Consider the following 12,676-nt stretch of genomic DNA (forward strand, 5'->3'; position numbering starts at 1 on the left):
GTAAAACCAAAATTCATATTTTAAATTCCTCTCGCTAGAACTTGTTGATTTAGAACATAATTATATAGAGGTAATCTTGGACCACCCAGCCTCGCTTTGATCGGATTGGTGTACACAACGCATAGAACTATATCTTTCATCGCAAAAAAAGTCTATCTGTGTATAAGGGACGTGCAGAACCTGAACTTTGGACTACTTTTTACCTAATATTATGACCTTTATTTATTCTTATCTCAACTTCGTCGAAGTTGTAGGCCCATTGGCTACCCGATGAGAAAACTTCCTGGCTGAGATTGAACTTCAAGAAGACGACAAACTTGCTCTTAGTTTACTCTGGTTGACTCTAGACTTTATTGATATTTCAATCATGGGTTGGAGGGAGATGGTTGGGTTTCTCGTGCTCTTGGCGGTTACCGTGTGCAGCGCGGACATTCCGACCGTTGGGGAGCTGGAGCTTACGGCGTACGAAGGTCGCTGGTACACAGTGAGTAGAGGTTTTATTTCAGAGTGAACTAGCATTATTGTTGACAAAACTTGTTGGTTCGATAGTTGTTTTGTCTAACTTTAAAGGAGCAATACTGCCTTAATAATTTGTCATTTTTCATCTCAACTCGTGTTGAGCTCAGAAAAATGTTTCGCAATTAATGGTCATGTCCACTTAACTTTGTGGTGAACGTATAGTTCGGGGTTAGGATTTAATATGTAGCGGTCTCGACTGTTATCACTGGTATAATTTTTGCCATCTATTTTTCAAATGTTTTTGTTCTGAATAGGTTTTATGAGAATGATCGTGTGTATTGGACATTGTTGTTCGAATGGTCATGTCCATTTTACTTGATGCTTACATTTTTGGGGGTTAGAATTAAACTTGTCTCAACTTTTGGTTGGTAGTCTCGACTGCTTATCAGTGATATAATTTGTGTTATCTATTTTTCAATTTGGCTTTTTTTTCTGAATAGGTTTATGAGAATGGTTGGACTAACATTGTCAACATGGACATGGACTCAGTGTGTACAACAGCAGACTGTAAGTAAACTCAAGAATCGGGGTTATGGTTTGTAACTATTAAAGCCATTGGACACTATGGGCAAACAGTATTGTCCAAAGGCCCACACTTCGTGTATCACAACTTATATATAAAAAACAAACCTGTGAACATTAAGGCTCAATCGGTCAGCGGAGTCGGGAGAAAAAAACGGGAAAACCCACCCTTGTTTCCGCACGTTTCGCCGTGTCATGACATGTGTTTACTATAATCCGTAATTCTCGTTGTCGAGAGTTGATAATTGTTTTAATGTTTTCTCAAAAAGTAAAGCATTTCATGGAATAATATTTTAAGAGAAGTCTTTAACCATTACCTTCTGTAAACCCTGTGAGTTATTTGTAAATCTGTTCCGAAAGTGTATAATGGCTTTAACAAAATGTGTTTTTGTTGTTATGCTTATCATAACTTTTTGTTTAGATAGGCTTACGCATGTATTTGTTGTAATTTATTAGAAAAATCATTATTAGATTCTCAAGGAATTTCATTCAGTCGAACTTCTCATCGTAATTGATACAAACTAAAAACTAAAATCATAATTATTTAAATCAATTATTTTGAAACAGAATATTGCGGTTACAGTTTAGCCGAGTGAATTAAGGGTTTTTGTTAGGGTTTAGGGTTAGGGCTAGGAGTTAGTGTCAGGTTCAATAAGGAATAGGGTTTGGGGTCACGGGTTGGTGTTGGTGTTAGGGTAGGGGCTGCGGTCGGGGTTAGGGTTATTTTGTAAGTGTTCTTGTTGGTGCTAAGGTTTATTGCTGCTGTAGGGTTTTGTGGGTTGTTTCAGGTTTTGTACAATGTATATGGTTCTTTAGAGGTCAATAAATAATTCCGTAAACGCATTGCTGAGACTTACTTTAACAACGTTGGTCGTTTTTCGTTTTTTTTAATGTGAACATTTTTTAACCAATAACCGTCTTTCCTTTTTTCAGATAAGGTTACCAATAAGACATTTGTTTCAGTGAACAATTTAATGTTGTACAATTGCCGCCCTTTTCTGTTCTTTTTTTTCAGATAAGATAATCAATAAGACATTCGTTTCGGTGTACAATGCTGGTCGAGAAGGTTTTCCAGAGGGACGACGTAAAGACATTGCTGGCTTTGCCTACGTACCTGACGTTACTAAGCCCGGTAATCTGAAAGTAGTCCTTGAAGGTGTGCCCGTCGAAGGAGATTGTAAGTTTCTTACCATCTTTTAAAATGAAACTCGTTTCAATTAAGTTTGTGGTAAAATCAAGCAATCGAAGCTTTTGTGTAAATGGGGCGTGGCAGATAGGACGGGCTTTTTATGATAATTCTTCGATTTAAGCATGACATTTTCGGACATAAATTATTTTTAATTCACGTTATCTATTGTTCATTTCACGTTATCTATTTTCATCAGCCAATCGTACATCATTATGGCCGCGTCCAAAATTGAGCGCCTTCGGCTGCACACCGTTGCCGGCAGCGATACCGAATTGAAAAGTTGGTTTGATGCAAGTTATGCATTTTCCATAGAATTAAGGCCTATAATTTGAGAATATAATAACAACAAAAACTACAAAGCCATTCCTGATGATAATTGTGCCAACATTATTTGTCATGTTCCCCGTATGCAGTAACACTGATGACTAAATGTTTGACATGACACCACAGGGATCAGTCTATGTCCTTCAAGCCTCGATTTGGTTATATATTGGTTTCAAATGGAGTGAAACAGGATGGCTTTATGAAAATAACATATTTCCTCACTCCTGCATCCGTATAATTTTTTTTCTCCGTAGATTTAATCATAAAGTTAGGCCCCATCGTGGCCGATAAGTACGAGTACGCTGTTGTGACCAGTAGCGGTGACCGCGCCCTCTATCTCCTTGCAAGGAACCCCATCTCCTTTTTGGATAAGTACAAGGAAGACGTCTTGAAGTTTCTCGAGGACAACGGCTTCACTGGCTTTTTGAAGAAGCCGAAGCCACTTCTTCAGGCTAGCAATTGTGGCTATCCCACTGCCAGATAGAAAATAATAAAGATGTGTGGGGATTTTTATAATTGATTCTTTTAAGATGTTATTTCTATAAATTTGTTTGAATCGCTAAAAGGAGATTTTTTATGGCAAGGCGATGTATGTATTGATATACTATTGTTGTGTCATTTATAAATGTATTGTTCAAATAAAATAGACCAAAACATTTCTCGGGTATATTGTTATGTTTCACCCTTCCCTCATCAGAACTCGCTCAAATACAATAATTTGAAAAGACATCATGATAAAACTTGGTAAATGACTGACAATAAAGTGATACAATACGGTTTGGTATTAGAACAAAAATTGTTTGTTTGTTTGTTTGTTTGTTTGTTTGTTTGTTTGTTTGTTTGTTTGTTTGTTTGTTTGTTTGTTTGTTTGTTTGTTTGTTTGTTTGTTTGTTTGTTTGTTTGTTTGTTTGTTTGTTTGTTTGTTTGTTTGTTTGTTTGTTTGTTTGTTTGTTTGTTTGTTTGTTTGTTTGTTTGTTTGTTTGTTTGTTTGTTTGTTTGTTTGTTTGTTTGTTTGTTTGTTTGTTTGTTTGTTTGTTTGTTTGTTTGTTTGTTTGTTTGTTTGTTTGTTTGTTTGTTTGTTTGTTTGTTTGTTTGTTTGTTTGTTTGTTTGTTTGTTTGTTTGTTTGTTTGTTTGTTTGTTTGTTTGTTTGTTTGTTTGTTTGTTTGTTTGTTTGTTTGTTTGTTTGTTTGTTTGTTTGTTTGTTTGTTTGTTTGTTTGTTTGTTTGTTTGTTTGTTTGTTTGTTTGTTTGTTTGTTTGTTTGTTTGTTTGTTTGTTTGTTTGTTTGTTTGTTTGTTTGTTTGTTTGTTTGTTTGTTTGTTTGTTTGTTTGTTTGTTTGTTTGTTTGTTTGTTTGTTTGTTTGTTTGTTTGTTTGTTTGTTTGTTTGTTTGTTTGTTTGTTTGTTTGTTTGTTTGTTTGTTTGTTTGTTTGTTTGTTTGTTTGTTTGTTGGGTTATTTGTTTGTTCATTTGTTAGGTAATGTGAGTACAACACTAAACAATTTAAAATAAACGACACTCAGTTATAAAATATGAAATATTTCCTCTAAATGCACCCCACGGCCCATCCACGCCCCCCCCCCCCATCACATTTTAACCAACCTGAAGACAAAGGTGCAGAGAGATGTTGTTATAATAGGGTTCAGACACTAAAAATAAAAGGCATGTCTACAATTCCGTTTTTTCGACGGACGACCCCTTTTTCTGTACAGGTCTGCAAGGTCTAGGGGTGTTCGGAATTGAATTAGGTCCAAAATATAAATGTCCTTCCTTTGCATCTTAAGATGTAAAAGTATTTATTCACATTTTGTTAACTCTGTCTTACTCCTGGGTAGTTGCCAGAAACACTTCCATTATTCCCTAAACAAAAGGGTTTAGAAGTTGCGTCTTGACTGAGCAAGCTCAAGCGAACAAAAAGTGTTTGTTTGTTAAGGTGCATTCTTTTGGTCTGGAATTGAGCAATATAGCGACCGTTACATTGGACTGATGGGTTTTTATGCAGATTTACCACAGTTATTCTATGCCCTTTGACAAGTGGCCTTTTTTAAACCAGGGGTCGGCTTGGGGCTCTGGCTTGACACTCTGCCATTTATTTTCAAAGCGAGTGCGTTTGGTACGGGGCTTCCAACAGGTAGACGGGAGCCTGAGCTAGCTGCGAAGCCCTATTATAATATTCCCTCATCGTGGTTTCTAGTAGAAGGGCCATGCCGGTTTATGGACAGCGGGGAGCATGGTTGAAGACGCAAGGCACGAATACTCCATTCTCACACGCGGGACTGCTGGCTGGGGCTGGACGTTGGCTCTCTACTTCACGTTTCTTAAATGAAAAGACTAGTCCAAATAAGTCACTAAAAATAGCTGATTAAGGATACAAAATGATTGCCTTTTTTGTTGGGGGAATGTCTCGTTTCGATGTCGAGCATGCGAGCGTAGCTTTGAAAGCTCCGGGGAGAGAATTCTAGTCTCCATCGGTGAACCCCTGCCCGAGTGAACTGAAAGAGAGCCGGGCCACACCCTCCATAACGGACTCGCTTTCCTGTTGAGTTTTTGGCTTGCTTGCGAGCTCCGCGAAGCACGATGTAATACATCCCCCTCTCTCTATGACCGAGTCGCTGATGCTGAAGGACGGGCAGCTCGGAGTGGTCCAAGGTGTAGGCGCCCCGGTCTTCAGCGGCGTTCAACCCGGGGCTGTCTTGCCACACACAAGTGAACAGTACGTATTTTCTTTTACAATTTTGGGGTTGAAAGGGGACAACTTTTTGTGTCCTGCCACCACTTTTTCACTGTTTTTACAAAAAGTGATATCTCATTTGAGTAAATTAAATACTATTTTATTTTATAACGATTGAAAAAGTGGTATCGGGATAATGAATTTTTCTCTGCATTTAAATTAAATTAAGGGGAACTGATTTTAAGACATAAAAAAGGATAGCAATAAAATCTATGGTCAAAGTGGATAAGCAAAGTTTGATATGCGCACTGTTTGGAATATAAGGCCTTGTTTACTAAATTCTGGACGAACCCTTTTTTTTTATTTGCGGACTAAGAAAAAAGTTGTTGGTTGTCATATCCCTTTAGCTGCATCGTCCTTCTGAATCGTCACTTTGGTAATTGGATAATGAAGGATTTGTGACAGATGTAGAAAACCAAACCTGCATCAACGTCTTGCATCCAAACCTTATATAAAAAAAACAATCTTAGAAAAACAAGTAATCTTTATGAAGATCAAATTGTAACATAATTGCTAGTTCATTTTTTATTGTTTTTCCCTCGGCAATTCAGGACTTTGCCACTACTTTGCTGTCCGATTATGAAGCTGTAGTTTTCCATGGAATGTGTTGTAATGAAGATTCTGGCTGTCAGTGAAGTTGAAGGTTTCTTTGGGGTGTGTGGTAGTGGTTTTTCTGACGATGTGGAGTTCCACACAGGTAGGACAAGATCTTGGGGACATCGTAAAGGTACGAGTGCTAACTCGTTTCCACCTAGACTTGATTCCAAGTCTTTGATCGTGGCTTTATAGTCGTCCTGTAGCCGCTAGGGCTCGTGATAGCTAATCTATAGGGGCGTTGTTCGTGGCTGAGATGCAAAAGAATAACCGCGATCTCAGACTTGAAATCAAGTCTAGTTTCCACCCCAAATAAGTAGCAGGTTCATTTTCCTACACAGGTGATTTCTTACCAGTAATGTCTTTGTTTCTGTCATTGGTGACGTCAACCAATAGGCTAACATGGCTGTTCGTTTCATAGGTTTCCTGGTAGCAATTGGTCATAGCCAGTGATGCTTTAAGTCTAAGCTGTGTCCTAAACAACGACTTCGGCTAACAGCTACGGCTAGTTCTAGCGCCTATTCTTCAACACTGGCAGACGCGCTGATCTAGCCGTAGCTGTAGCCAAAATCACCGTTTCGGACACGGCCTAAGTCGTACGTCAATCGAAATTTTCCTGGGCAGTTGATGTCAATGATTGACATGGTCTACACGTTGTCATGATTACTGATCTAAACTCGTAAAACCTAGTGTATAGCGAGTATTCAAAACCATACCTTTTAGGTATTTTAGGAAGTTGTAATCTGACCCCCCCCCCCCCAATATAACTACAAATTTTAATAATTGTAAATAGTTCTCCTCTTATTGAAAATACAAAGAAAATTTAGTTGATTCAAACAAATTCCTAAATACAAACATAGTAACACAGGGCCTACAGAAAAAAATGTAAAATATATAGCAGCAACTCAATATTTGTAACCATACTTTTTGAAATTGAGAAATCAACTCTAGCAGTTAACCTTCCTTTGAAATACAGAAACTAAAAAGAGCATATAATTATTTAAAGAGAACCTTGTATGAAACACATTTGTAGGGTCCTTATTCAATAATTGGGGTAAATTGCAATAAACTTTTCACCTCTCTGTCCAAATTTCCCTAAAACTTTATAAGATCGTCTAACTGCATGGACAATTAGCGCTGCACCACAGGCATAAAGAACCTAAGTTCTTTATGTCTGTGCGCTGCACGCTCAAATCTAGCTAGCGAAGAAAAAATCAAGAGAAAATTGAACCATGGAAAAGATGACGTCAGCATGATGCAAGATTAAAAATCTACAACTCTGACGTCATGTTCTTCATGATGCTGAGACGTTCAGTGAGAAAGCTACACACTCTAAGGTACTGTTTTATGATGGGTTAGACTTTCAACAGGCCTAGAAGTTACCTGATTAGGCCTAGCAAAGAATATTAACCCATATCCCTACTCAGGTTCAATTTGGCATGATAAAGTTTGGTTTTGTATAACTTAGTCTTGGTTCAAAGGCTCTCATTGTAGTTTTGGCCAAAACAAAGTATATTTTAATCCAAATTCAAACATCGAAGTGCCTTGAACTAAGACTAAGTTTTACTCTGTCGTCGTTGCTGGCGGTAAAATACGAAGAGGCTCTGGTGGGTAATTTAAGGTGTAGCAATGGAAGTATCGGGTAAGATTAAGGTTAGACATTTGGGGCAGACACAACATAATCCTTTGGCTTTCCACACCTCTTAAAGACATTGGTCACTATTGGTAATTGTCAAAGACCAGCCTTCCCGCTTGGTGTATCCCAACATATGCATAAAATAACAAACCTGTGAAAATTTGGGCTCAATTGGTCGTTGAAGTTGCGAGATATGAATGAAATACAATTTTTTGTAACCTTTGACCCTAACCTTTGACCCTAACCCTAACAACAATAAAGTTATGTAGGATTTCAAACTTTGTACTTTGGAAGTATATATAACCAAGAGGGAACACCATGTGATCTTTATTAGATCAAAACCAATATATTACAAGTTCATTGTAATTTTAGAAACACTTTAAAAGAAAACGATATTAATGTATGATGTTCCTTCTGCGATTGCAGTTTTATTTCATTCCCTTGCAAAATTCCAACAACAGACATCAAAACAATGATCATCAAAACAATAAAAATAACCCCAAAAGTGTCTTTGAATATTTTTGCTTAAAAAAAAACTATAGGGCTTGCAAATAATGCAGAAATGTATACTCAATCTCCAGAGGAGTTTGGTTCTTGATTTTCCATTGTATTAAGTCTTTCAGAATAGTCCCCAAGATGTCAAAACTATCATGATTTTAGGATGTACTTGAAAATAAGCTATAAACAATAATTGTGTGATTTCTTCTTCTGTTTCAGGTGTCACCATCTTCAGAGAGGTTGGGTGAGGTATTTGCATTCTGGTACCTGAGGCACCGGCTGGTATTGCTTCAGACCAGACGTGAATCCAGTTAGAGTGATGTATTCCTGCACCTGTAACATTGATTTAAAGTTCAATCAATTAAAAACTTTTACCTGGGTGAGGTTTGCTGTGGCACCAAAGCTCACATGACTATAACCCAACCATACATATTCAATTAAAGGCTCTGGACACTATTGGTAATTAATCAAAATAATTGTTGGCATAAAAACTTCGTTGTACTCTCTAAATGTAAAAGAGTGAAAAACACCACTCTTTACATTTCGAGCTGTCCTCCGTACGGCTCTTCAAAAAGAGTGGTGGTTATTTCACTCTTTTTGAGGGGTTTCACTCCAGGACAGAGTGAAAAATCACTCAAAAAGATGCAAACTTTAATCTAAAAGAGTGGAAGACCACTCGAAAAGAGTTGTCCTTCATATGGCTCCTCAAAGAGTGTTTTTTCACTCTTTTACATTAAGAGAGTAATAAGCAATGGGGAGCTGCAGATAGTATAACACATTGTGAGAAACGGCTCCCACTGAAGTAACGTTATTTTCAAGACATTTAGTTTGACGAATTTGAAAGATTATCATCCAATATTACAATTAAATTTTGTACCGAGACTGCTATTAAAGCTGCCTATTTAAACATAAATGTGTGAATGGAAGCTTTCTATTTTGGGATCTTGTTCGGAAACTTTAATTAAGAAAGTCATCCTCAAATTGCAGCTTTAGTTTAAATTTTAGGTTTCTTGAAAACTGGAGGAGAAACAATTAATGTTACAGTGTTTTTTATGGATATTAATTTAAAGATATTGCAAAGTAACTGGTATAATTGAATGCAAATTTAAGAGTTACTATTAAATTAATTTTCTGAATCCCTATCTGCCTTAATGAATTGGTGAATTATTTATCGAAATTGACTGATCAGGGTTCTGATATCAATATGGTTGGGGTAAAACGCCCTTTTATGAAGCCAGATTAATTATTTTGGAGAGAGAAACAAAACAATAATTTGAAACCTAAGGCCAGAGACAAACAGTTTAAGTTACGCCTAAGTTTTCAATGTCTGTGATTTTCAGTTCAAAAAACCATGGCAACAGAGACAAGATTCAAATTAAGGTAAATTGGAAAAAAAAACTACCTTCACACTTCAAATATCGGTAAAATTCAATCGAATTGTTTATTCGTCAAATATACAAAAAATACATAAAATTTAGAATCCAATTGTACAGCAACATATAAGAAGAAAAAGAAACAACTTTGCTTAGCCCCCTTAGAAATTGCCACGGCACATGATGAAATCTACTTAAAATATTATAAACTTACCTCAGCGTCATACTTGGCGTTGAATTGTGTTGGGTTCCTGGCCAGAACGAAAAGCTGTCTTGTATCTGCTCCGTCTGTGATCAAACTGTACTCGTATTGACCGTTGACTACTGGGCCCAACTTAAATACCCAGTCTAAATGACAGAAGAAATAAACTCATGTCAGTATGACTGACACAGATGTTATAAAACAAGACATTTGTCATCAATCCGGGGTGAACAGTAAGAACGTACCCCCCCCCCGACCGCTGCCACAGTTTTCCTCTAAAATTATGTTCACACTGCGCCAAGCTCAATGAGAACGACGGTTTAGTGTGTAATTGTGCTGTGGCAACTCATTGCTTTTATTCGATGCCCCCCCCCCCCTCCTTAAAAATTCAAGTTGCCCTAATTTTTCTGCCCCCAACGGACTAGCCCCAACGCACCCCAAACCGACCACAAATGACTAATTTCGATTGTGTAAAAACACCTCTTCAGTAATGTTTGGGGAAAAATACGAGAAGGCCACTTTACAAAATCAATAAGTTTGCAAAAAACATAGAAGTATAATAATATCAGAAACACATTAATTTTTTGAAAGACACTTACAGTCACCGACAACTGGTACACCATCCAAGGCGACCTTGAGCTTGCCTGGTTCCCTGATGTCAGGAAGGAAAGCATACCCAGCGATACCATTCGCCACTCCCTCCAGGTTGTAATTGTAGTTGTACACCGAGATGTAAGTTGCATTTATTATTGCATCTGCAAACAAAGAGAGACCAGAACGTTTATTAACAATAATCCAATTAGAAACACTTTGCTGTGAGTTATGTTTTAAAGGGGTAGCTTTAAAGGCACTCCGTTGGTAATATTATTGTCATAGACCAGTATTCTCACTTGGTGTATCACAACATATGCATAAAATAATATTAGACTCATTTGGTCATCGAAGTTACAAGATACTAATGTAAGAAAACCACTGGTTCTTCGCAAAAGACTTCAGCTGAAGTATTTTATTATTTTAGTGAAAAATAACCTTTCTCAAAAACTACGTTATGTTAGCCGTTTCTCACAATGTTTATACCATCTGCATCTCTCAATTGCTCGTTACCAAGTAAGCGGTTTTGCTAAAAACTATTTTGCGTAATATTACCAATAGTGTCTATTGCCTTCTATACTACGCTTACAAGGCTAGCGCAGAAACTTGGCGCTTGCACGTATCGTGATCGTAAGCGCAGAATTCGGCAGAAATTTTGCTCTGATATGCGTGTTTTTTTGTAATAAAAATGGCGAATTTGTGACGTCATGACTGTTCGAGGTGTTTTTTGTTCGGTTACTTACAATCAGCCGTGACACATTCGGGATCTTGCAGATTGGAAAACACATTCGTCCATCCATTTGTGTACATCTGATGAAAGAATATAACTCGGGGTTAAACAAAGGTAAATTGACTGGAGCGGGAATAATCCTACAAATTATTAATATCCCGGCGCTCTGTACCAACTGCAGCCGATTTCACGAAACGCTAGGATTAATCCTATCTCGAGTTAGAACGAGTAACTCGTCTTAACTTAGGACAGGTTCAAATCATCCTACGTCTTCGGACACGGAACTTAACTCGTCCTAAGTCCTAAGATTAATCCTAAGTTAGGAAGAGTTTGGTGGAAACGACGGCTGGGCTATCTAGCCCTGTTGGCGGTCTCCCTAATTTGCCAATACCTTATTTCGGTTTAGTCAGTTATAGAAGCAAATTTCTTTGCTAAGCACAACATGATCGGGGCACCAATTTGCAACAATGTAGACTTTGTAAAGTTTTGGCTGGTTACCAGTTTCTGGTTAAGCAAAATGTTGTGCTAAGCAAGTTATTATGCTTACATGCTTTACCCTCCCCGACAGGGAAGAGCAAAAGTGGGCGTCATATTGCAGTGAATTCGATTACCAACCATAAACAATGTCATAATATTATTTACTTCGATGTACGAACTTCAACATGGAATCGTTTAGCGATATTCAGCTGAAAACAAAATTAGGAAATTAAGTCATTTTGCCCGTTAGTTTAAAACATATATATAAAGTCGTAAGAGACTTCACAAGAAAATGTTTCATGTTGAATGGCATCTAAACCTGTGGCTTAGCATCAATTTCGCAGCCGCAACAAATTATTTTATGGACGGATTTTTAAGGAGGTTTAATTTCGTTTACCTGATACCAACGTCCGACATACTGGCCGACATCTAGCTCTGGAACGGTCCCCAAGGCATTACTGCCTGCGACCAAAACCGCCAAAAATACAAGACTGAGCATGATTGGTGTGCACTGGCGACAAACTCCGGCGAAGTTATGGCGTTACAGGCTGGCAACAGTTGCGTCTGTTAAGTTGGCTATCCGGGTGTGATTCAGTTTTTATAAGTTATCTTGGGATTTAGTTTTAATATCTAATAATTTACATAATCTGATTAAAGTATGGACCCGTTGATAAAAGGTTATGTTTAAACCCACCTGACAATGCATAAAATGGTATGATGGACGTGTGGATGAAATGATGAGAATATGAGCACCTGTTGATTGTTACGTAAAGGCGAGAAGGAAACATAACTTTAAATTATCATGGCCTAATCTGGCAACGCATCGTCGTCACATGGCAAGTTGTGCTTAACACGTGAGGGGGAACAACATTTGGGGGGGGTGCAAACATTTTTAAGGGAAGATAAATCATCTTTGAAACAATACTTTTATGATAATTGTTATTTGCCAATTAAACAGAGGCAATCATTTCAAATTGTCACGTTTTTTAAGAAGAGTTTTTTTAAGGAATACACCGACCACCATCGCATTGAACCACACAAAATCTACGAAACAAATTACAAAGTAATAAACATAGCATTTATTAAAGGCAGTGGACACTATTGGTAATTACTCAAAATGATTAAAAACATAAAACCTTACTTGGTATTAACGAGTTATGGGGAGAGGTTGATAGTATAAAATATTGTGAGAAACGGCTCCCTCTAAGTATTAACGTAGTTTTCGAGAAAGAAGTAATTTTTAACGAATTTAATTTCGAGACCTCAGATTTAGAATTTGAGGTCTCGAAATA

The 12,676-nt window shown here is 37.4% G+C and overlaps 2 protein-coding genes and 1 long non-coding RNA gene across 3 annotated transcripts; 2 read left to right on the forward strand and 1 right to left on the reverse strand.

The window, feature by feature from the left end:
* Positions 1-226: 226 nt before the first annotated feature.
* On the forward strand, positions 227-3,350 carry LOC139944374 (uncharacterized). Its single transcript, XM_071941378.1, has 4 exons — positions 227-484; positions 960-1,026; positions 2,057-2,218; positions 2,809-3,350. The coding sequence occupies exons 1-4, from the start codon at positions 368-370 to the stop codon at positions 3,036-3,038; spliced, it is 576 nt and encodes a 191-aa protein (XP_071797479.1). The 5' UTR covers positions 227-367; the 3' UTR covers positions 3,039-3,350.
* An 827-nt stretch (positions 3,351-4,177) lies between these two features.
* On the forward strand, positions 4,178-7,726 carry LOC139944569 (uncharacterized). The gene is made up of 2 exons (XR_011786978.1): positions 4,178-5,265; positions 5,835-7,726. It is a non-coding gene; the product is annotated as an uncharacterized lncRNA (long non-coding RNA).
* A 190-nt stretch (positions 7,727-7,916) lies between these two features.
* LOC139944568 (uncharacterized) lies at positions 7,917-11,954 on the reverse strand. The gene is made up of 5 exons (XM_071941616.1): positions 11,782-11,954; positions 10,921-10,987; positions 10,186-10,341; positions 9,599-9,732; positions 7,917-8,344 (listed from the first exon to the last, which is right to left on the reverse strand). Exons 1-5 carry the CDS (start codon positions 11,881-11,883, stop codon positions 8,243-8,245), a joined length of 561 nt encoding a protein of 186 aa, XP_071797717.1. The 5' UTR covers positions 11,884-11,954; the 3' UTR covers positions 7,917-8,242.
* Positions 11,955-12,676: the final 722 nt, after the last annotated feature.

This window comes from Asterias amurensis, chromosome 11 (genome assembly GCF_032118995.1).
Source record: "Asterias amurensis chromosome 11, ASM3211899v1".
Lineage (NCBI taxonomy): Eukaryota > Metazoa > Echinodermata > Asteroidea > Forcipulatida > Asteriidae > Asterias > Asterias amurensis.